The sequence below is a fragment of the Chelonia mydas genome, chromosome 9 (genome assembly GCF_015237465.2).
Source record: "Chelonia mydas isolate rCheMyd1 chromosome 9, rCheMyd1.pri.v2, whole genome shotgun sequence".
NCBI classification, from domain to species: Eukaryota; Metazoa; Chordata; order Testudines; family Cheloniidae; genus Chelonia; species Chelonia mydas.
This window is the reverse complement of record NC_057855.1, coordinates 97,289,080-97,314,100: the sequence shown is the minus strand read 5'-3', so window position 1 is coordinate 97,314,100 and position 25,021 is coordinate 97,289,080. Positions and strand designations below refer to the sequence as shown.

Genomic DNA, 25,021 nt, shown 5'->3' with positions numbered 1-25,021 from the left:
ACTCTCATGCGAAGGGCTGCACCTCCCTGCAGTCCACAGCCCACTTGTCTGGGCCAGGTGAGGGGTGGAGGATTGGCTCCTTGTGGCGGAGATTCCGAGGGGAATTATCTGACCCAGCATTTGGCTCCACCTGGTTCAGTTCACATTACTACTGGTGTTAGCTTCAGCAAGGGTGACAGATGTTTGTGCAGCAGGTCGCAGCTAATTCAGAACAGTTGAGGAGAGCTTCTTCCTGACGAATGATGAATTCCCCAGCTTCTGAAGCACATTGAAAGTGAACAGAAAGATGTTGACTCAGTAACTGATCACGTCCAGGACCGATGAGTGATTTGTGGAGCATACCCCAAGACACAACTACGGTTAATCCAGGAAGGTGAAAGAGAAATCTGGATCCCAAACTAGGCTCTCAGGGATTTCACCGCTGGAACATTTCTCTTCCTCTCAACTGTATTTTTGACAATGGCTAGAAAGGAAGGGCTCTTTCAGCAGAAGTCTGCATGTGGCTGTGGTGGAGTCCAGTGATCACAAGAGAGTGAGCTCTAACTGTCAGTCTAATATACGACATACAAGTTAATATACTACATAAGAGGAAGGTCTCTTCACGGAGCCTGCTCCAAAGCCCATTGAAGTCTTTCCAGTCAGGAAAGGAATCAATCTCATGGACTAAGCCCCACCCACTACCTCAGGGGTCGGCAACCTTCAGCCCACGGCCCACGAGACAGTTTATGTTGCCCATCCGCAGGCACGACCCCCACCCTCCCCCCCGCAGCTCCCAGTGGCCACGGTTCACCATTCCCAGCCAATGGGAGCTCCAAGAAGCGGCGGCCAGCACGTTCCTGCAGCCCGCGCCACTTCCCGCAGCTCCCATTGGCCTAGGGAGGTTGTGGAATCTCCATCACTGGGGATTTTTAAGAGCAGGTTAGACAAACACCTGGCAGGGATGGTCTAGATAATTAGTCCTGCCACGAGTGCAGGGGACTGGACTGGACGACCTCTCGAGGTCCCTTCCAGTCCTACGATTCTGTGATTGGCAAGCAGCTCTCACTCATTCATCTCTGTATGGTAACAGAGCTGCAGATGATGCAGTGAGGTGCAGCAAACCCTGCACCTTGGCAGGGGTTCAGACTAGGTGACCCTCGCGGTCCTGTCTCACCCTACGATTCTATACACAGGCCAGCCCGGGAGGGAAGGAAGTTATCAGGATTAGCTTCTGCTGCCTGGCCAAGGAGCGGCAGCTCCGACTCCTGGAGAGAACCAAGCACTCTGGGCTGAAGAGGGAACTCCTAGAGAGCAAGACGCAGGTTTTAGCCGCAGAGAGGCCCCTGGAAGCATTCTGCCACTAACAGAGAACTGCTGCTACCTCCAAAACCAAACCCTGCTTCTTTATTCCACGTGCCGGGGGCATCGCCTGTTTTCGGATTCAGGGAAAGGCTGCCGAGCCCCAGACAGTGTCACCCCCTGAGAGGCAGGCATAAAGTCAGGGTACCCCCAGGGGAGTCGGGGGGAGTGTCACCATTGACTTGAACGGGTGCAGGATCGAGCCCTAGGGCTGTACAAGCAAGAGTCTAGTAATGGCAAGCGGAGCTCAGCAGAATTAGAGCAAGTACACTCCCTTGCAATTCAAAGTGCCACGGGCACAGGAAGGAATCTCTCTGGGGCTCTCGGCACTGGGGAGTGCCTGAGCTGGTTTTCAGCGGTGGGGCAGCTGTGTACATCCCGCCAGCGGTGCCAACTCTAGTGCTGACCAGCCAAGGCTGTTCCCCGGGGGGCGAGATGCCCACGAATGCCCGTGTGCACTACACTAGTGCTTACACGGACGGCACCAGCAGTGCAGCTGCGGCAGTGCCCAAAAATGGGTTCAGAACTCTGCTTCATGCAGGCAGGGCCTGCGTGTGCCTGGACCCCTTTTATTACTCTCCTTCAATTACTCCGATCCGCCAGTTTACCTGCAAGAAGGCATTAGGAAAAGGCAAGTCATGCATGAAAGGGAGGCCCTATCCGTATACACTGAGTCAATCAGTGGGTTGTATTGTTATCAAGCTCGCATACAGACTCCTCTTTGTACATCGGACTGAAACAAGCACAATGCACCAAGCTATCTATGTCAGGTTGTCTTGTCAGCCCACTAGCAAGCAGCACCTGGCTTGCATCTGTTTGGAATGCTCCTTTAGCATTGTCTTAACAAAAAGACTGCTCCATTAGTTTGTTCTCCAAAAGAAAATGGCCTAAAGTAAAATGCCGGGGTTCCAGCTGAGCTGATCCTTAGGAGAAAACTGAACTAGCACGAGGAGGTTTGGTTATTTTCAGCTAGAGAACAAGATATTTGTGATTCCTTGAAGATGCCGGTGGACTTCAAATGTTGCAACTATGTGGACATCTGCAAAACAGAGGGACATTTTTGAAATTGTTTTGAAGCCTTGCGTCATGCAAAACACTCTGTTCTGATAACAAGTAATAGAGACACATCAGCCCCCAAAACGTCACCGTTGAAAAGCATCTCTGAAAACACGCTGGTAATATACAGGCTATAACTATCTGTGTTCAAACAGAAATGAAGGTGAAGTGTTTTGCAGCAGCAAAGTGGTTTTACAAACATTTATACATCTCAGGTGGATGAGCCATCTCAGGGAGCTCTTTTCAAAGCCTTCACGGGACATCAAAATCCTTCCTTTTGTGTCATAGTTCCACAGAGTTTAAGGGCAGAAGAGACCTTTAGATCACGTAGTCTGACCTCCTTTATATTGTAGGCCAGCGTTTCTTAAACTGGGGTCCGGGATCCCACTGATCAACTCCTTCCCCTCCCTCCCAGCACCTCCTGTGCGCTAAAAGTCCGGCGGTGCAGCAGGGCTAAGGCAGCCTTCCTACCTGCCCCAGCTCTGCACCGCTCCCGGAATCGGCCAGCATATCTCTGCGGTCCTGGTGGGGGGGCAGGGGATCTCCATGTGCTGCCCCCACCCTGAGTGCTGACTCTGCAGCTCCTATTGGCTGGGAACTGTGGCCAATGGGAGCTGCGGGGGCAGTGCCTGCAGGCAGGGCCAGCACATGGAGACCCCCTGATCTCCCTGCCTAGGAGCCGCTGCCAGAAGGATGTGCTAGTCACTTTCAGGAGCCACCCAAGGTAAGCGCCACCCGGCTGGAGCCCGCACCCCTCACCCCCTCTCCAACCCCCTACCCCACCCCAGAGCCCACACCCCCTCCAGCACCCAAACTCACTCCCAGAGCCCAAACCCCCTCTTGCACCCAAACTCCCTCCCAGAGCCCACACCCCCTCCTGCACCCAAACTCCCTCCGAGAGCCTGCACCCTACACCCCCTCCTGCACAACTCCCTCCCAGAGCCCACACCCAAATTCCCTCCCAGAACCCGCATCCTGAACCCCCTCCTGCACTGCAGCCCCCTGCCCTGTGACAGTGAGTGAGGGTGGGGGAGAGCAAGCGACAGAGGGAGGGGATATGGAGTGAGCAGGGGGTGTGGCCTTGGGGAAGGGGGGCAGAGCAAGGGCTGAGCTGTGGGGCTTGGGGGTCCCCAAAAATTTTTAAAACAAAATGGGGGTCCTCGGGTTGCTAAAATTTGAAAATCACTGACATAGGCTATTAAATTCCCCCTGTTACCCTTCTATTGAGTTCAATATCTTGTATGTGCCAAATTGAGAAAGCAGGATATAGATAGACTTTTAACATGCCTGTTTGAAAATTGGACTCAGTGTGTTATTTGACCAGTTTTAAATGTGACGTGCAGAGGGTTTATGTCATGGGATTCTCACTGACTTTAACGTCTCCTACTGACCTAGGTTTTCAAGTAAATGGCACATTATTCTTGGTTTAACGTTAAATGGGCTAAGGAGCTGCCACTGTTAGCTAATGCCTAGAAGTGCTAGAGAGAAACTAGTCAAAAATATTCAGCCCTGTTTGACATTGAAGGGGTTTTTAAAAATGACCAACAGAACCAAAAAGGAATATAAAATTAAAACGAACCGCAGATTTGTTTGTCAATATAACTGATGCTTCTGCGCAAATACTTTCTCTGTCTAATCTGTAAGTTTATTATAACAGACTTCTCACCTCTCCAGTTTGGTAAACTATGGACTCAATGTTTCTCTAAAGAGCCTGGCAATGTAAGAGTTACAACAAACGTGTAAAACACATGCATGTTACACTCAGTATTTGGCCTGATCATGTTATTGCACTGAACACACGCCACTGAAGGGGAAGCTAATAGCGACCCTGTCTCTGAAAGCCACTGCTAATTGTGTCAGCCTGTCAATAAATGGATACTTTTTTGTTGACTGCACTAAAATTCATTGTTATGTGTCTTATAGCCTTCAATTTAAAAAGCAAAACAAAAGTGAATTAATGAATTTGCCACTTGATACAATTAGGGATTCAATACATTATTACATGCGACGCCTCCTTCATCTTCCATAATGACATAGAATTTTTGACTTCCAACCAAATCCTCATTAAAAGGAGAACAGAAATCCCAACAAACACAAACACTTGCATTAGAATAGTGGTAATAGTGCCATTGCACTGCGTAATTGGCCTGGATTCAGTTCTCATGGCAGAATAATCTAGTTGGCATTTGGACCATTTTTTTCCTCTCTAGGACAGGATTAATGTCTTGTAGAACAGCATGTCTGTACTATTATCACTTTACTCAAATATTAAGCCATTGATAGACAAAAAACTGAATTAATTTACAATTAAAATTGCTGCTAGGTAGATTATGGTTAAAACCCCCAAAATATTCAACAACGTGGAAAGGAAAAGAGCAGAGAATGTAGATACTCCAATCTGAACAGTTCATCTGATCTGGTAATACATGCATACCTATAAAATGTCACAATGCATCTCCAGATGCCCGTCAGTTACACTGTATTTGAAAGGCTCTTCCTAGGCAAACATCCAAGGAATTTTTTTTTAAACAGAAGATCTGGATTCATTTCCAGATCAAGCAGAATGGCTCCTTAAATGTCTTCAGAAATGAACATCTCAGAACACAAAAGATATGGCCAAGCAGAGAGGCATTCACAGAAGAGCAATCAAAATTATAAAGGACCTGACAAGATTATCTTATAAAAATTAAGAACAGCGTAGTAGGCCCTTCTTCCAGCGTAACAGTCCCCAGTCTGAAATTGGCAACACCCCTCTGCTGAGCAGAAGCAGGTGTCTTGGGCCTTACAAGCCAGCTTCCCAGTGGAGAAGAGATCGTGACATGGAATCTGGGTACATTCTATGTGCAACTTGTTTTACGGGTGCACATATCAGTCCTGGAACAGAGATGGCCAAACAGCATTCAGGCCAACCACTTCTTTTAGGGGATCTCAGCTCGACATCAATGCCCAATTTCCAGGGGACAACTCTGCCTCGGAAATTGGCTCCAATCACAGGCACAGGCAGAGAGCAGACTGCCCTGCTTCTCACACAGCTTCCCATTCAAGATCCACTGCCTCCACACAGAACCATGAACAACAAAAACTAACACCTCCACAGCATGACTTCCCAAGCTGGAAAATCCTCTCATGTGCTCAGAAAAACAAACTAGAAGACCACATGTGCCATCTGCTGGCCCCTGCTGCAATAGTGAATATAGAGAGCTTGGATCAATGGCACCTAAAGCGAGACATTTAGGGGCTGAGGGTTTAATGAGATGAAATTAATTAAAGGAAAAATCTGTGCTGAGTATCAAGAATGATGTCTTAACTGTAAGACCTGTTAAACTGTGGGACAGTCTCATGGAAGACCCATCATTGGAGACATTTAGAAGTGGACTGGGAAAACTACTATGCATAATATACTTAGGTTTTGAAGAAGCTTTTAAAAAGAAGATGCCTAGAGGAAGAATAGCTCAGGTGTGTTTGTTTACTTCTGCCACTATACAAGCCAAAGCATATGCCCTAACACTGAACACAAGTACTGGCTTGTTGGCTGGGAATCTAACAACACACAGCTGCTTTTATTATTTAACACATCTCATTAGAAGTAACATTCAATCTGTAGTCTTGTTTCAGGGATCCCTCAAATGAACAGCTTTAATAAGTGATCATTCTTGGCAAGCAGAGTCTGGCAATTTTTAAGCCTGAAGCCTTGACAGTGTCCTTCTCAGCATCCCCATGCAAAGGCTAAATCATTGGCAGAGCAAATAATAGGCATTACAGAGATGAGGTATGGGTGGGCTTGGCACAATTCACGTTGTATTTGTTTTATCATTTTGATGGATACTATCAATGTTTATTTTTAAGCATTTTTTTTATTTGTATCAATTTAAATGTTCACAGTTGCAGAACATCATGGGCCTTTATGCATTTCCCCCTGATTTTTATCAATTTCAATTTTCATAGTGGAAGGAAATTATGGGGAGATCAGACATGAATTATTTAATGACAGTAGATGTTGAGTTTCAAAAAGTTACAGCTTTATAACCTTTAAAATATGAATTGTCAACGTCACATCAAAATATACAGTAAGTGTCCTTAAGTCAAACTCTGATAAGTTCTCAAGTAGCATTTTTCTAGCTTTGCCTATCCGTAAATTTCAGTTAATATTGATGGAAGCGTTTTTTTGTCAGTTTGGGTGGGTTACGGTGAAATCAACATTTACCGATAAAACGCTGATCATTCCAAGCCCAGTTATGGGCCACTCTGATACAAATAAGGGAGGCTCCATAGACGTCTCTAGGCTTGGGTGCAAAGTACACCTCTAGCAAATAACAAAAACACAAGGATGGGCCCAGACTGGGTGGCTGGGTGTTGCCTGGTGCTCTGGATCCTCCCGTAGCTCTCAGAGCCAGTTCTGCTCCTCTCCCACCATAAGCATTGATTTATCCCTGTGTAGGCAGCTGAATGCGCAAGAGGGAGCACATGTCTCCAACACAAGACGAGGAAACTGGGCCACCGGCTACACTGCTGCTTTGGAAACGCAGGGAGACTTAAAACTGGCAGCTCGGCAGAGCTTGCTGGAGCAAAAGAATCCATGGCGCAGCGGTGACAAGGTGGATGGACACTTTGGACCCTCAGCTGTGGATCCTAGCAGGAACAACCAAGAGGCAGGCGGCATGATCAAAGGAGATTAATTAGCTCCACGGGTGCAGCAGGACCAGCCAGCAGATGGCATTGTTATACACAGGCTGCATATATCGTTATCACACACATCTATGTCAATATCTCTTCACACGCACCCCTACGGCTGTCTGAACTGCAGATGGGATGGAGCAGATTTCCATGCCCATGACAGGCTTCACTTCTACTCCATATTGCTCAGCTTCTCCCTTTCAGGGACAACTTAGGCTATCTCTGAACCTTCCCTTCCCCCATCCCCCTGGGAATCCGCTAGATTGCTCCAACTGGCAGGTATGTTCCTAAGTGTTCCCAGAAGACGGGTCCTAAAAGGGATTTATTTATCCCTCTTGGCAATTGCTATTTTGGGGGGTGCTCAGACGTTGTCCAGGCAGCTTGCAATTGCCAAGTCACCCCGGGCAAGCGAAGTGTGCCAGGCTGCCATCCTCAGTAAACACAGCAAAAGGCGATCTTCATGCTCCACGTACGTGAAAGCCACTCACCGTGGCGTGTTGTCTCCAGTACTCATGTTTTATTTTCAGGCTTCCTGGCAGCAGGCTGGCTGGTTATAAGTAGCGTCTTGACAGAGAATTCCAGAGGTGAGTTAATTAGTGGGTGGCTATTCGGAATGTCAGCAATTTGCCAGCAAGCAACCAGCCTGTCTGCTTTGGTGGGTACAAGTGCAGAATGATTGATTTCAGAAGCGGGTGAATACACAACTCTGGAACACATTCGCAGTACCTCGCAATTTGCGGGGGAATACTATAATTTATTCGGAGACCTGACTTGCCATTGGTGTGGCGTACGTGTGTGTGTGTGTGTGTGTGTGTGTGTACAGATCTATTTTAGGGTTTACGTGTACATGGTGCAGATTCCAGGGCTTTCCCACTGAAAAACAGGAAGTTCTGCTCATTGATCTAGAAGCTTTTCAATCATTCTCCTATTGTAAACATTATCTGCCTTCAGAATCTTTAATGTGTTGCAGATGTGACAAAGGATAAAAGGTCTATCATAAAATCCCTCTATCTCGGTGCTTTTTCCAGTGGGGCAACATAATAATGAATTTATTAGCATATTGAGCTTGCCAGCATATGCTTATAGTCACTCACAAACTTTTGACTTGACAGTTTACAAGTGTGTTTAAATCCTTAAGGTTTCAGTTGACCATGCAGCTATTATAGGGTCATTACAAATAAGAAACAAAGGTTACACTTTATAGAACAGGAGATAAATCAAAACTAGTATATTGGAAATAATGTGTTTTTTTCTCTGTTTGTTTTTGTTTCTCCTGATTTTCAAAACCATTCAGGGTGACAGCTGGTAGGGAAAGGGGCGGTCAGCAGCTGTTAGTAGTGAAACTGCTAGAACCAGAGGTACCCCGCATATGAGTAACTGGTGAGCAGGAGAGGTTTAGATCACCAGTATCTACACACAATCAAACTGAGCTCCTTGAAAGGTCAGTAGGTGTTGAATCTTCTTTCAGGGAGAGTCTCCTCGCTGGCAAATTGTGATCATCTTTTGTTTTAACTTCTGCTCAGGATTCTGCCTTTTATCACCAGCCACTGTGTCTTCCTAGGGTTTTAACCATCTACTGCCATAATGGTATGCTGGTGCATCATCTCTCCTTTTGTGATTTAATTAATTAGGGAGAAGCCACCATTCTATTTAAGGTTCTCATGCTTCTTGGTAGCATTTGGACTTTCTGCATGTTGACCCTACTGCAAATTAGACGTCAGGGACAAGGAAAGAGAGTATCAGCTGAACTGAACATTACTTTGGAGAACAAGTTAAAAAGAAAGAAAAACAACTTGCCAAACTGTCACTCGCTGATTTTGAACCAGAAAAGGTCAAACAAGACCTCAAAAATCCACTTTAAGTTATTTGACTTGTTTGATCACTAACCTAACAATACTCCACAAAGCAGAGGAATAACGGCACATTCTGACACCCGAAGACTTCCCCCATCTTCAACGATATAAAAGCATCCAGTAATTAAAAAAAGGGGAGCCATCAATAATTTGAGAAACCAACCCTCCTTGTGCCTCTTTACCCTCCTCGGTAGGCAGGGAGATAAACCCACACAAGCCTGCAGTCCTGGATGCATGCACATATTTGCAAAGCTGTGCCGAGGATGGAAGAGTTTGAGATTTCAGAATCCGGCTCTGTTTCAAATCAGAACGGCCACTGAACAGTTCAAAACTCATATCGGAAAGTTCTAAAAACATTTCAACGAGAGTCAATCAAAAGGTTTTGTTTTACTTTTGACTTTTTAAATTTTCTACTAGATTATAATACGTAATAAATATCACATAATAGCAAATACAAATTTCAAAACAAAAAGTCATTTAAAAAAAATCTAAACGTTTAATTCTGAAAATGTCAAAACGGGATTTCAAAACATTTTTTCTGGTTTTCAGCCCAAATCACAAAGCATTTCACATCTTTCCACAGAAATTTCTCCAACCAGAGTATACTCTAAAGTTATATTACATCCAAAAAGCTACGTTAAAAGAACATTAAGGTTGCAAAGGCAAGAACTCAAAAGTTAGGAAATGCCAGAACAGCCCCATCCATTTCAATGGGACTTCTCATGTGCTTAACTGCTTTGCTGGCTCCTGTATTGCAGGGTGAAGCCTGAAGAGAGTGGAATGCCAAGAACATCTCACTAAGACTTCACTCTTTACCAGTGATATTTGCTATTGTGGAGAAGGAAGTTCACGGCATACAGAGAAGTTAGATAAAAAATGTTAAATATTCTTGCTATAAGGTTGCAACATAACACTAATTTATTTTTTTTAAATCCAGAACCGTAACACACAAGAACCAAAATCAGAGAGAGACAATGCAGGCTGCTCCTTAAGGCAGAGGGGCCCAACTCACCTCCATTTTGCCCTAGACTGGCTCTTTGCAGACTTACTCAGTTCACATGCCTCCCTACAGAGCCCCCTATCCTGCACACAGGGCCAGAAAACCCCTTACAAATTAAAGAGATAGCTTGTCATTTTAACAGTTTTCCATACACCACAGAAGTGAGCAACAAATACCCCTTCAGCCAGATAAAATGAGAGAGAGAATCCTTCTGTTCCTTTTTTCATTTAATGTGTTCACATACCAGGGTGACAAGAAAGATATAAACACCTAGACAGATAGGGTATCTGGGAGATCAATACAGTGATTAGACCAGCCTAGAGAGATGGAAAAAGGTAGCGAAGGATTATGCATGTCTTCAGAGATCAGTGATACTATTAGGCTAAAGGGCATAAAAGGAAATTTAAAATGTACTGAAATAACATGAAGCTGTGACACAAAGATTTAATATAGGATGAAACCTGCATCTCCAGGCTTAGCTTGATACAATGGGGCATAGCTGAATCAGCTGTATTTCCCTTACATATACCTTGATGTTTAAGTGTTTGATGAAAGAAAGTGCATTTCATCCTTATCTGAATTAGATTTTTATTTTGTTGTCTAACATCAGTTAGGGTTGGACTAGATGACTTAAAAAATCTTTTCTGTCTCAACTGACATTTGAATATAAATATTTTATTTACATATTATATAAAAAACACAATCTTGGACAGGAGGCTGCTATTAAATCTCTCATCCCCCACTCTGTTAGGGATATTTTAATTGTCCCAGATCAATGGAAGGGAATTTATAAACATCTGGGCTTAGTTTAAGAGTCCAAATTTGCCTCTTAAACTTCAAAGCCGCAGGGCTGATTTTATCCAGGTTCTGTTGTCTGGTCTTTAAGAAGGGAAGCCTACAGCCCTCGAAACAGAATTAAATTGGTGTAAGTCAGTGTAGCTCCACCAAAGTCCAAAGGTCAATTTTCAACTGCCCCAGATCAGGGCTAAATGGCTATTCTGGTCTCAGTTACATCAGGGAAGTGGTTGGAGCTGCTGCTTTCAATGGAGCTGTAGCAGTCCAGATTGAAATAGAAACAGTTTGGTTTGTTTTAGAGCAGAGGTTCTCAAACTTTGCTGCATCGTGACCCCCTTCTGAAAACAAAAATTACTCCACTACCCCAGGAGGGGGGACCAAAGACCGAGCTCCGCCGCCCCGGGTGGTGCGGGGGGGGTCAAAGCTGAAGCCCAAGGGCTTCTGCCCTGGGGAGGGGGTATGTAACCTTAGCCCTGGGTGGTGGGGCTTGGGCTTCAGACTTGCTGAGGCCCAGGGCCAATACCAGCTTTGGCAACCCCATTAAAATGGGAACGCGACCCACTCTGGGGTCCTCCCTCTTTTCAATACCTTTACCAGACAGAAAACTGATCTCACAGAGTCCCAAGTTCCACAGGGTGTTGGGAGCACCAGGGGTTAGGGGTTGGGTAGAGAACTGGATTTTGGTCACCACCTATGCATAACAACATGTAAAATCTCCCGTTGAACGCGACTCGTACACACAGGCCTTAAAAAAGGAGGAGCACCACTTCAAGGCAATGGCCTCTTCCCACACACAGTGGGCTGGATTCTCATTTACACTGAGGCCATCCTACACCCCCCAAGCTGTGTAAATGGTCTTGGGGGAGTGGTGGGGGGGGTACATAATATTGACATCTACTTGGTCCCCTTACACTGTCAGAGCAGTGTACATGGGCCTTAGTGTAAATGAGAATTAGCCCCAAACCCTCTTTCCCTTCACTCAGTGGCTACTGCCCCTTTCCATGCAGTGGAATACACAACACACCTACAGGGGGAGAAATCAGCTACACATGGGTGTAATGGAGCCTCCTCAGAGGAGCCATGCAAACGGCCTCCCAGTTACAGACAGCTGGGCAGCAGCCAACTTCCCCAGAAAGCCTGGCGTAGAGGAAAGCACGCAGCTTGTGTCCTCTCCTCCCAGGTCACTGGGGAGTTATTCTAGCCGTGTCAGTTTATAGTGTCAGTGAGGCTTACATATAAAAATCTGCCACGTGTCTGCTGAACAAAACACTCCCGGGACCGGATTCATCCCTAGCATCATTCCACTAAGTTCGGTGTTAATGGACCCTTGTGCCCAAGTACTAGGTAATGTTCAGAGCGGGAACGAAAACTCAAGTCATTATTCTCATCACCTGCTAAGAACCGGAGCTGATTCTTAACCCTTAGTTCTCCATTTCCGGAGCCGCCGCTGCAGTCATCTTCATCATCGCAGTCTCCGCTTTCTGACTCGTCCTCATCCGTGGTTTTGTCTGGAGCTTTTCGCCGGGATATTGACATTCCTTTCAACAGCTGAAAGACACAAGGTGGCACAGAACAATGGGAAAGCCCCCTTCACCATTGTTCCACTTTGCAGGGCTTCCCCCATCTCAAGTGTTGATTCATTCTTAACAGCAGAAATCGTACTTTAATAACCTCAGTTCCTTTCACACCCTTTGCTTGAGACATGCATGAAGGAGGAATGGGCCAGGCAGGAGGGAAAGTTAATTACTCATCAAGCCCAAGTGTCAGCTCGTTAAAGAGCTCAGGGATGTTCGTGTACACAATTGAGATGAGCCAAATGGCAAAAAAAGTTTCACTGAAGAATTTTGCCCTGCAGTTGCCCCCAAACATGCTCCCTACACAGAGGAATTGGCCTAAGCCGGGCTACATGCCACAAGGAGAATTCCTAAACAGGCGTTCTAAACCAGCTACATATGGCCCCTTTGCTGTGTCAGAGAGGGGCTTTGTCCCCCAAAGAGTAGGATTTCAGAAAAGCACTCAGCATTGCTACTGAACTCCTACTGAAATCAGCCAGACTCCCACTGACTTCAGTGGGAGCAGAGCTAGTGGTTTGGAACCCTAAGTTAACTCTTGAAGAAGTCAGTGGGTGTTGTGCATGCAAAGACCTGCGAGTTTGGACTCTCAGTCTTCTCAGCCCAATAAAGATCTCTACGAAAATGACAAAATGCTGGCTGGAGAGAGAACTGCCCCACTCGGAAGTAACGAGTATGAAAAGAAAGGATAGATCTTGCAGGATTTTTATCCTTGTGCATCACCAGGCTGGAGACACATGGTGCCCTGCCTGTGCTATGTAAATAAGCAAAAATAATAGCCCAGATACGCAGAAGTGCTGACAACTCCAATCAAAGTCCAGGGGATCAGCCCTTCAGAAAGTCAGGCCCACCAACAATACTATTACAGCTAGGGAGAACTGGTTTAAGGATAACCTGGCTGTCAGAATTCAACTGTCCAATAAAAGGCAGCCATCCTACTTTAGAACCAAATCTCGTTTTCAAAGAGGTCAGCGACAAAAGTCCCATCACCCTAGGGTCAGGCTCTTCTATCAGAGCCAGGCAAAGTTAGCCGTGTGCACTGCTCCCGATGTGCAGTACAGGTGACATGGGCCAGAGAAGGAACGCAGAAAACCAGCAGGCCGGATGGGCAAATCAGCCAGCTCTTTGGCTGTTTGGTAGAGGATGCAAGGAAAAGGGGCCCCATGTTCATTTTCAGCTTTAGGCTGGCTGTTCTGGTCACTCAATGCACCCAGGATTGTTAAGAGCAAGTGAGAAGCTTTTGGCACTGGATAATTTCACTTGTCCAGAGTGGGTTTTTGGCTATCCTGGGATACTAGAAAACCGCAATGACTCTAGCCTGGTTAAATGGCAGATCCTAGCACGTAAGGGTGAGATTTTCAGAAGCATGCAGCCTTGTGCTAAGTCCCATCAAGGGAGCATGTTTTGTAAAAGTGACTGGTCAAGACAGAACCTGACATATATGGTAGAAATAACGTAGCAAAAGAACTTTTAATTTATCCAAAGTAATTGAAAATATCTTCAAGCAGTAAAATTGCCTAGATATTTTTGTGTAAAGCCTTAGCCAGTGCTTAATTTGTAATGAAAGAGGTGCCAGGGCTCAAGCAATTTTTTTACATTCATAACTGATGTAGCAAACCCAGAGGTGCCAGGGCTCGACCCCGGCAAGCCCTGGTGCAAATTAAGCACTGGCCTTAGCTAATCAGAATATGTTCCACATTAAAAACACTGAGTAAAATCAAATGTCTCTAATGAATGTAAGACTAAGATTATTATCAAACATATGCTTGGAAATTCTTGATACTGTCCCATTAGTCAGGGTGGAAGGAAATGGGCACATTTTGGGTTATTGGTTTCCTCCTGCTGATCTTTCCCATTTACTGTTTCTAAAATAACTGAACTATTCCATCATAAACAGATTTGTTTTGAAAAGTTTCAGTCAGCCCATTCATATATGCTGAAAAATTCCATCTCTACCACTACATAGCTAAAAGCTTGAATTTAATCTCCTGACACAAAAAAAAAAGTAACAGAGAAGATATTGCAAAATAGAAGCTTATTGCATACTTTAGAGGTTTAGTTAGTTTCATCTGCTGCAGTGATATGCATACCTCTCAAGGCATTTTTAATATCTGGAATCCAGGTTATACTTTTAAACTATTAAGCTGGCGTTAGAAAACAGGTCCCAAAATATTTAGTTGCTGGAGTTTATACAACCTTAGAGGAATGTTTTCAGCGTCTGGCTTCACATGTCCACAGCAATGTAAACACACATGTTACTGTTTCTGTTAGAGTTGCATAACCTAATGAAAAGCAAATGGTTTGGACTCAAATCCACTTCATTTTTGCATTGCATGCCACCCATATTTACATGTTGCACACATTTAATAACTACCAATATAAAAAATGTTTGCATCCCATATTTATAAATATGATGTATGGAAACTAGCTGTGAAATATTTGAGATATGTAGGAGCTGAAACAAAAAATTAAGGTGGACATTTTTGAGCAATTAAATAGGCCGCTTTGCTGGGGGTGTTGCGACTGCATTCTGAAATGCCTCATACAAAAAAAAGCACCTACAGATGGAACACCGTGAAGTTCATAAACCTCCTTGCATTTATAGAAAGACGATCACCTGTCACAGCTGATGTCTGCATGGCTCTCTATTAAAGTACCAGCTATCTGGGTACACTCCCATATGGTGACACCAAAAAGAACTCCCACATCAGATATACTTCCATCTGCTCCTTGGTTTCACATCATTGCTCTTCTTTCTCAACAAGCTCTCCTTCCCTTCCACTTTTTTTCCTTTTTAATTTATACGGCTTTCAAAAGACTGCCACGAAAAGGACTCAAAGTGAACTAATAAATTACTGTGGAAAACGGAGAAGATTGAGTTGTTGGAACGGTATGACTTCATATAGCCTTTCAACGGCACCTACAGATCATCTTGTCACATACTTGGAGCCTGATCCAAAACACACTGAAGTCAAGGGGAGTGGGGAGAGACGGGGTGTTTCCATTCACTTTAACAGACTTTGGCTTGGGCCCTCCATGGGCGTTCCCGAAGACCTATTTTTCAGACATTTGAACTCTTTCCCCGGAAAACTGCACGACCACTAAAATAATAGCAGTTGTGGCTATGGGCATAGCAGAGGGAAGATTTCACATAGAAGAGTATATTGTGCTCATTTAAGGCCCTTACACCTTTATTTTGATTAATAGATTTTCCCCTCCAAACCAACTCAAAAGTGGTTATGGAAAGGACTTAGGAAAAAAGTAAAGCACGTAATAGCTCCTAATATTGGTCTCGTAGGTATATCACTGGCCTAGAGTATTCTCAGAGTGGTATGTTAATTTGGTGTGTACAGTCCATTCTCAGAGGTGGGTGAAATAACCTCACTTTGCAAGAGCAGAATCAGTATATTTATTATCAGGAGTTGGTGGGTGAGGTTCTGTGGCCTGCAATGTGCAGGAGGTCAGACCAGATGATCATGATGGTCCCTTCTGGCCTTAAAGTCTATGCGTATGTGTAGTGGAGGGGCATGGCCTCCCTCGGAGACTGAGAGGAGAAACCTGGCCCCACCCTTTGGCGGGCAGAGCCAGGCAAGCCACACCCCCTGCCAGAAGCAGAGGAGCGGGACGGGAAGTTTAAGGGGTGGGCCCTGCAACTCAATTGTTCGAGAGCCAGCGAAGGAAGCAGACATCTCTCAGCTGCCAAGCCCTCAACCCAAGACGGAGCTCTGCTGTGCCGAGGACCCAGAGGAGGTGCCAGGACTGCCGACCGACCTATATCCGGAGGAGCTGCGGGGACTGCCGCTGGCAGTGTACCCCAGGGAGATGGGGACGCACTCAGATGGGGTCACAGGAAGTAGCCCAGGGATACTAGACATTAGTCTGGCTGTGTGGCCAGAGTCTAGGTCAGCAGGTTTCAGTGGGATCCCCACTGGGCTGGGACCTGGTAGAGTAGGGTGCGACCATGTCCCCTTGCCCCCTGCTGCCAGCCCCACCCTGTGGGTGGCAGCCTCCCCACCTTAGGCCAGACGGCCTGCATTCGCTGTTGCTCTGTGCTGCCCAGAGGGTCAGGGCCCTAAGACTGCTTGTCGCTGTAGCCCATCCCGAGGATCAGAGCCTTTACACTGCCTATTGCTCTGCCCTGCCCAGAATCCTGGCCAGAATCCCTAGACGGCTCATTCCGGTGTTGAGCATTGCATCCATAGGCACAACACAGTCAGGGGGTGTGGCCTCTGCCCAAGACTGATGGAGAGGAACAGCCATGGACCACTACGCTATTGCGTTAAAAACCCACGGCACCAAGTCTGAGAGCCTGGGTCAGCTGACTTTTGGGTCTGTGGAGCTAAAAATAGCAGTGTAGATGTTTGGGCCCACGATGGAGCCCAGGCTTTGAGACCCCACCCCCCTTGCAGGTCAGAACCAGAACTCGTCAGAACCAGAACTCCTCAGAACCAGGCTCCAGCATGAGGCCAAACATCTACACTGCTATTTATAGTCCCACAGCCCAAGTCCGAGTCAACTGACCCAGGCCAGACGCCGTACCATGGGTCTTTTCTTGCAGGGTAAACATACCCTATGAGTCTAAGAGCTAGAAATTGGTGCACTGCGTAACAACCATGACGACTCACACACAGTGCATCCCACAACCTCGCAGATGATTGAATGAAATTAACTTTAGAGCCAAATCCTGCAGCTGATATTTGCGGGGGAGGGGGAACTACACAAAACCCAAACCACATGATGTTGTAATCTCACCTCTCCATGGGCAGGAGAGTTCCCACCCCGTAAATCCAGCAGGCCATGGCAGTTTGGCTGTTCAGGGAAGGAGCTCAGTCTGCTGCGAGGCTGCACCAGGGAAATCTTTGCACCCCTGAAGCAGATTTCCCCTGGTGCAGCATGGCTGGAGGCTTAGGCTGAGTATTGCCACGTCATCCGAGACAACTTTGGTCAACTACACTCCCTGGAGAGGGAGCACCAGCCAGCAAATCCTACTGAGAGCACAGAGCAACACTGCTGGTGCTCCAGGCTGGGGGCATGGAGGACGGCTCCATCCTTCCTGACCTCCCCAGAGAACCTGAGTGCAAAGCTGGGTCACTCACGCCGTGCACAGGAGCCACAAGGCTGTCCCCGCGGAAGGACGGCAGGATCAGGCCCAGGACGCAGTCACTAATGGGCCCTTACTCTGAAAACAGGATACTATGGGGAGGGGGGGGTCTTTCATTTGCGACACACAATGCTGCAAGGACGAAGCGAGGTACCAGTCCTGCCAACTGCTCCAGACACCTGAGCAACCACTCAGCTCTGCTCACACGGAGCAGCTTGCAGAGTCAGGGCCTCTCCCAGGCAAAACGTTCTCCATGGACACGCCTTTAGACTGGAGTTATAAAATACCGGAGCCTGGAGGACAACACCAGAGACATTTCTTTCATTACTTACTTGAAAAGTTAAAAGCCTGGGAAACTCTCAGGCAGGGAATTAAGCCCTTGGAGACGTTCAATGTTAATAAGCTGTCCTAGGGAAGGAATGGAAAGATGAGATGGTCTCAAGTGTGTGTTTTCAAATATTAAATTATGGAGGACTTCCTAAATAGCTGCCTTTTGCGGGGGGAGGACGAAGCCTGCAGGAAACTAATAGCTTAATCTCTCTGGATTTACAGTGATAACGTAACAGGAACTTTGCCAGAAATGCTGAGAGAGTCCTGACTTTGAATGCTGATATTCGAGGGGCCGTAATTCTAGGCACACGGGGCTCCAAATAATGAGGAAGTATATCCCGTCTGCTCTTTGCACAATGGGTGGTTTGAAGGGGGTGACGGGGTGGAAGGGGAAAGAATGTGAAATGCGAGCACAGTACTGGATTCCTACCAGGGCGGATGAAATCAGAGCCCTATCCTAGGGAAAGAGTTTGGGGTTACCATTTGCAAGGCTCACGTTAAATGCTGTCAGCTAACTCAGCTCAGCCATTCTTGCCTGATAGGAACAAGTAGAGGATGCTTTACAGTTTAACCACGAGGCCGTAAAGATCCTAGTGCAACCAACCAGTGCTAAGTTGTACGCTTGATGGGCTAGATCCTGATCTGAGGCAGTCAAATGGACAAAGAATGGGCACAACCCTGCCGAGTTCAGGCAATACTTCTATTTCATTTAATGGGACTATTTCAAGAGCAAGCCCTGCAGGATCTGGGCCCTCAAACCTCTCTGCAAGTTGCGAGTACACGACACACGACTAGTACGTCTACATGGCAAAAAGAAACCCCACAGCAGCGAGTCTTGGAGCCCAGGCAACAGACTCAGGCTACAGCGCTCAAACTAGCCGTGCAGACGTTGCAGCTTGGGCGCTGAAGCTGAAGGGTGTGGGCGTGAGAGCCCAAACATCTCCACACCTAGCGCAAGCCCGAGTCTGTGGACGGGGGCTCTGAGACGCAGGAGTGACCTGAGAAGTTTTCTGCAGGCACCGCCTGGCGTCAGACGGGGCCAGCAGGCTGCCAACGGCTGCTTGGTGTAAAGGGCAGTAGAGGCGAAGGATCCACACAAGAGTCTCCCCGCCCTTCCCTTCACGTGAGAGCAGGCTCCACCTCCCTGTGCCACAGAGAGGAGTGAGGACAGAGGAAACGGCAGCCAGAAAGCGGGCTCAGAGGCGCGTGAAAGAAGATGCTCTCTCTCACCTAAATCCGCGGGCCCTCCTCTAGACCAGAAGCCTCATCTATCTCCTCCTCCTTCTCCCAGAAGCCAGGAGGCACAAGTGCCCTGCCCGTCCCCCAGCTGCCAACAATCTGAGTCAAATCCCCAGTCTTACCACTGGCTCAAGGAGCCAGGCTAGGGAATGGCAGATCAGGACTGCTCAGAAGGGAGAATATTTCCCCCCTTCCCGATGGCTTCCCAAACCCTTGTGTGATGTTCTGGGTGCCAGAGGGAGGCAAGAGGTCTGCACAATGCACACTCAGCAAGGATCTCCACGTCTAGCACCCCACTGTGCACAGCCGAACGGCACTGGCTCTGCCACCAGCCGGCCCTCCACTGCTCTAAGGGAGGGGGCTGGATTTTGCCCAGGCAAGTTTTGTTACCCTTCTTTGTAGCTCAGCTCTGCTCCAGAAGAGCAGCAGGAAATTTCTCCTAGGGCTTGTCTACATGAACACTTCAGCGATCGTGCCACTTTAGCGCTTCAGGGTAGACTCTCACTACAGCGACAGGATGGCTTCCCCCATCACTGCAGTTAATTCACCTCCCCCAGAGGTGGTGGCTAGCTTGACAGAAGAATTCGGGAGCATTGTCTACACCAGGGGTTAGGTCAGCATAGCTACATCTCTCGGGGGGTGGTTTTTTCACACCCCTCCGAGATGTAGCTATGCTGATGGAAGTTCCCAGTGTAGACCAGCCCTTAGTTTGCAGCAAACTGGGGCGTAAATCTACCTCGTGCTACCTTGCCGCACACCGAGGGCCTGGGTGGTCCCCACTGCCACTGACTGAAAGTTCCCTGGTGCACTTTAATCGCCTCCTGTTTCCAAGCAGGATAGCTCAAAGCACACTCCGGGACTTTTAGCATGCGGCAGCAGGCTCCACGGGGACACTTAGCACACGGCAGGCCAGCACCCCTTTGACACAACCTGTTTGTGGAGACAAGCCTTTAGGCAGCACTTGATTTAGCTGTTTTCAACTCAAGCTAAGTTTTATTACTTGTATTACATAGGGAGCCGCAGTCACAGACTAGACCCTAGGCTGCCAGGTGCTGTAAGGCACAGAACAAAAAATGCTCCCCACCCCAAAGAGTTTACAGTCTAAGCAGACGTTTCCACTAATCACACCATTGAAGAGGCATGGGTGGGGCTGGCATAAACATTTAGTGTTTGCCTACCTATCCTCTCACTGCAGTCAATGGTAAAACACAAACCGACTTCTCTAGGAGCAGCGTGAGGCCAGCACTGAAAATCCCTTTGATACCGTACAGCTCCCATGTGAATACCGTTAGGTGCTTTGGCTTCTGCAAAAGTAACATCCACAAGTCATTAAGTAACAATTACTACAGTCTACATGCTTTGTGAAGTTATATTTGGTGGACTGAACATAGTTTCTTCCTCTTTAAATAGCAACTAAACCTAAATGTTACCCTGCCATTAAAGCTAGTTCACATCTTGTGGTTTCAAGTCTATGGTAAGAGGCAGAAAAATATACAGTGTAATGATCAGTAAAGTAGTATGTTACAATGAGCAAGTTTTAACTTAAGCACAATTTATCCAGCTGTAAGAGTTTACAGTCATATCCGATCACGTCTCTGCCAAACCATAATGACAAAAATACACCACAGCTCTACAATGCACCCAATCCAAAATATAGAACAAATTGTGGGAATGTGTTTATACACATACACACACACGTGTGTTTGTGTGTGTGTATGCATGCATGTTATATGTATTTGTAAGGCACTTATCCCCTTGGTATGTAAGCATTGAATATATATATAATATCATAGAATCATAGAAATGTAGGGCTCAAAGGGACATCTATAAGTCATGTCCAGCACCCTGCGCTGAGGCAGGACCAAGCAAACCTAGACCAGCCCAGACAGGTGTTTGTTCAGCCTGTTCTTAAAACCTCCAGTGACGGGGATTCCTTAGAGGCAGAAAGCTCTTCCTAACATCTAACCTAAATCTCCCTTCCTGCAGATGGAGCCCATTGCTTCTTGTCCTACCTTCAGTGGGCATAGAGAACTATTGATCCCCGACTCCTTTATAACAGCCCTTAATATATTTGAAGGCTATCAGATCTCCCTTAGACTTCTTTTCTCAAGATTAAGCCTGCCCAGTTTTTTTTTTAACCTTCCCTCATAGGTCAGGATTTCTAAACCTTTTATCATTTTTGTTGCTGTTGTCTAGACTCTCTCCAATTTGTCCACATCTTTCCTCAAGCGTGGCACCCAGAATTGGACCCTCCATCTGAGGCCTCATCAGCGCTGAGTAGAGCGGGCCAATTACCTCCTGCATCCTAACACAACACTCCTGTTAATACACCCCAGAATGATACTGTATTAGCCTTTTTCACAACTACATTGCACCGTTGACACCTATTTAATTTGTGATCCACTATAACCTCCAGATCCATTTCAGCAGTACTTCTGCCTCGCCAGTTATTCTCCATTTTGTAGTTATGCACTTGATTTTTCCTTCCTACGTGTAGTACTTTGCATTTCTCTTCATTGAATTTCATTGTGTCGATTTCAGACCAATTCTCCAATTTGTCAAGGTCATTTTGAATTCTAATCCTGTCCTCCAAAAGGCGTGCCATCCTCGGAGTTTGCTGTCATCAACAAATTTTATAAGCATACTATATTCACACAGGTTTCAGAGTAACAGCCGTGTTAGTCTGTATTCGTAAAAAGAAAAGGAGTACTTGTGGCACCTTAGAGACTAACCAGTTTATTTGAGCATGAGCTTTCGTGAGCTACAGCTCACTTCATCGGATGCATATGCATCCGATGAAGTGAGCTGTAGCTCACGAAAGCTCATGCTCAAATAAACTGGTTAGTCTCTAAGGTGCCACAAGTACTCCTTTTATATTCACACACGCACACATGGTAACTGACAAAAGATACATATGGGCCACATCCTCAGCTGGTGAAAATCAACACAACTCTATTACATTCAAAGGACCAATGCCAGTTTGCATCAGCTGAGAATATGACCCATTTGTATCTTTCCCAGGAGGGGACAGGACACATATGAAGAAAATAATCCAGTAGCTTTAAAGTTTGAACCGGGCCTGTAACCTGAGCCCTGCCGCCCTGGGCAGAGGGGCTTGAGCTTGGGATTCAGCCCCGGGCGGAGGGACTCCGGCTTCAGTCCCAGGCCCCAGCAAGTCTAACGCCAGCCCTGGCGACCCCATTAAAACAGGGTCGCGAAAGTTTGAGAACTGTTGGTCTAAGGCATTCCAGTTTGTTGTACGTTATTTATAGGTTTAATCAACAGATAATTCATAATTGCATAGTGACCAGGTTGACAAACAAAAACAGAAGGGGCAAATACACAACCAGAGTAATGACCCAGCTGGATTTGAACTGGCCACTGGTGAAAAGTTCTAGTGCTCATCCTTCTTAATGAGTGCTCTATACAGAGCCTTCCACCTGACCAACCACCCAAGCCACCCTGCCCTTGGTGTTTTCTATTTTAAATGTAAGCACACTAACAGTTACGACACATTTGTAATCATATCCTTATAGCTCTTAAACAGAAATCTGTATTCCACTCCTTAAACTGTAGCCTAATTTTGCATTCTTATTTTAGACTCCAGATTCACAGGACTGCACACCACCCACTTCAGTTTACGATAACAAACACTGAAATCATGCCTACAAACCCAGATGACATCCCAAAATTGAGCCAGATCTACCCTGCCCTGTTAAGCCAAAAATATTCATTGCAACATAGTTTTAAAAAAATAAAATATAAAACAAACTCAGCAGTGAAATGAATTGTTTATTAGGGTGAATACAGATGATTTCTGTCAAACGAAAAATTCCCTTAGGAGCCGAGGGAAGTCTGAATTCATATTTGTAGTCTTCTGGTGAACATATCTGTCCTTTAATTTAGTTTGCATGACTGAAAGAATTTAATAAAAATGTTCCAAGAGTTTTGCTGAAATTCTTAGCATATTTGTTGTAAGCCTTTGGAATATGATCAAACACATACTGGAAAAGACTGAACTGAGCACGCAGCTAAAGTAATATTCAGAATTATCGTGGACATTTAATAAACAAATCTACACAATTACAGAAAAATGTAATGCAGAAACTGTCCTCATTCTGGACTCTCACTTCCACTGCTGATGCTGTCACTGTGCCTCAAGGAAGGGCATACTAGGGATAAGTCACAGCAATGGGGTTCAGGAGATCTAAGCACCCAAATGGTCAATAGCATCCACTAATTTTGGGTGGCTTCTTCTAGGCGACTCAAGGGTACTTTAAAATTATGAAACTAGGATTTCTTTTGCACCTATCACAAACCTATACCCACTCACTACTAAAGACGTAATGCAAATGGACAGTATTTTGTACAGCACCCCTGAAATGCCCATTAAGTCAGGGTTTTTCTCTTAAATACCCAGCTTCTGAAAACACTACTTTGCTCAAAAAAAAAAAAAAAGATTGTGCATGGAATCCTGACCTTTAAACCTGCAACATTCAATAATTTATGGGGGTATTTAAATCATGGCTGAATCATGGGAAAGCTGCAGATTTCAATGTAATGCTTTCCCCTTTTAGAGGCTCAGTCTATCAACCAGGAGTATATATATGAAACACAGCTGCGGCTGTTCTGCTTACAGAGGTAATTATCTGATCACAAGCAAGACTGGAGGAAAGCGACCCATTTCAAAAGAGGCAGTTGTTTTTTACACTCATGTGTTTTGAGCGTTGTGGCCTGATCATATACAAGCATGTAACAAAAAGAATCAATCCTTCTACCCCCCCACCACCACCTACTAGCCCTAGAAATAACAAGAACCAAATTTGGCTCTTTTATTCACAGGTACCAGTTAGCATTATATAGTCCACCAGCTCCAGCCGGGGGGGGTGGGGGGAGAGAATAACCTTCACTCCATTCCTTTCCCATTCACTGGCTCCACTCAGATCATCCACCCTGCAGACGGAGGCCCCGATCCTGCAAGTGACTGCGCGTGGGAAGAATCCTGCACCCATGCGAGGGCCCATCAATGTCGTTTTGTGCTGGTGCGGCACAATGTATATAATGCAGCATGACTTATTAAACCAGAGACGTTGCTCAGTCTTACTGACAGCTAACTATATATTATGTTAAACTCAACATCCATTGGCAGCATGCGCTAAACAAAAAAGCAGGGGGTGGGTCATTATAAAGAAAACAACAAGGAGCTCATTTTTGTTGGGAGAGGTCTGAATTGTGGTTGACTTGGGGGAGTTTTACTTTGCTACACCTTGGCAGTATATAAGAGGCAGAGAAGAAACCTGTTCCTAATTGTACTCCTATTTCAAACTCAGCACAGTAAGGAGTAATTGCTAATCAAATGTTAATAAAATGGATACAGACACTGGGTCTGGAAAAGTCATTTTCAGCACTAAGGAAAACAACCAGGAATGTCAGCTGTTTTTTCACCTGCTCTAAAAGGAAATACTTGGCTGTTACCCACGACACCCACCCTTAGCCCACTGTACAGAAATCTGCTAGCAATCTCCAGGTTTGAATTACATAGAGATAGTTAAAGAAAAGCATCTTTCTGCTAAGTTAGAGATCACTGTTTCACTTGCCACTTATTTCTCAAAATTCAAGGTTTATCTCCCTGCATGCCCAAATGGTATCATGAAATGACATATCACACAAATGGAAATTTTTCCCTGAAGGAATTTCACATTTCAGTAGACTCCAGTCAAAATAACAAGATTCCCTTTTTAATACCCGCCACAAAGCATTATACTCTGCCCAGTAGGAGTTTAGGATTTATGTTGTGTTCCTTAGAGAAAATTAATTTTAAGAAGTAATTTTAGCTGCCCTCAGCCCGAAACAAAAACATTGGCTAACGAGGCCTTCACTAATGAACCAGCAGAAGTTTTCATTCAGGGTTTGATGGTCTCTTCCACAATACCAGTTTGTTCTTTGATGAATGCTTTGCAATGAGTCTCTATAGACTATTTCACAGGTTAACAGAACACCCTTTTTTAATGTTTGCATTCTCAGATGAAAAACAGACTCTCGCTGAATCGCAACCTGTAACATC

The 25,021-nt window shown here is 45.8% G+C and overlaps 1 protein-coding gene across 2 annotated transcripts in view; it reads right to left on the bottom strand.

Moving 5' to 3' along the window:
• The window catches only part of GPC3 (glypican 3), a 270,116-nt gene that overhangs the window by 36,475 nt on the left and 208,620 nt on the right, over positions 1 to 25,021 (bottom strand). Inside the window, exons 7-8 of one of the 2 annotated variants that reach the window (XM_043522567.1) lie at positions 12,108 to 12,264; positions 9,289 to 10,985 (exon numbers count right to left, since the gene is read on the bottom strand). In XM_043522567.1, coding sequence (XP_043378502.1) covers positions 10,930 to 10,985; positions 12,108 to 12,264 — 213 coding nt within the window. In that variant the 3' untranslated portion in view covers positions 9,289 to 10,929. Of the gene's footprint in view, positions 1 to 9,288; positions 10,986 to 12,107; positions 12,265 to 25,021 lie in introns of those variants that run through there. The other variant, XM_037909178.2, reaches the window with a different exon arrangement.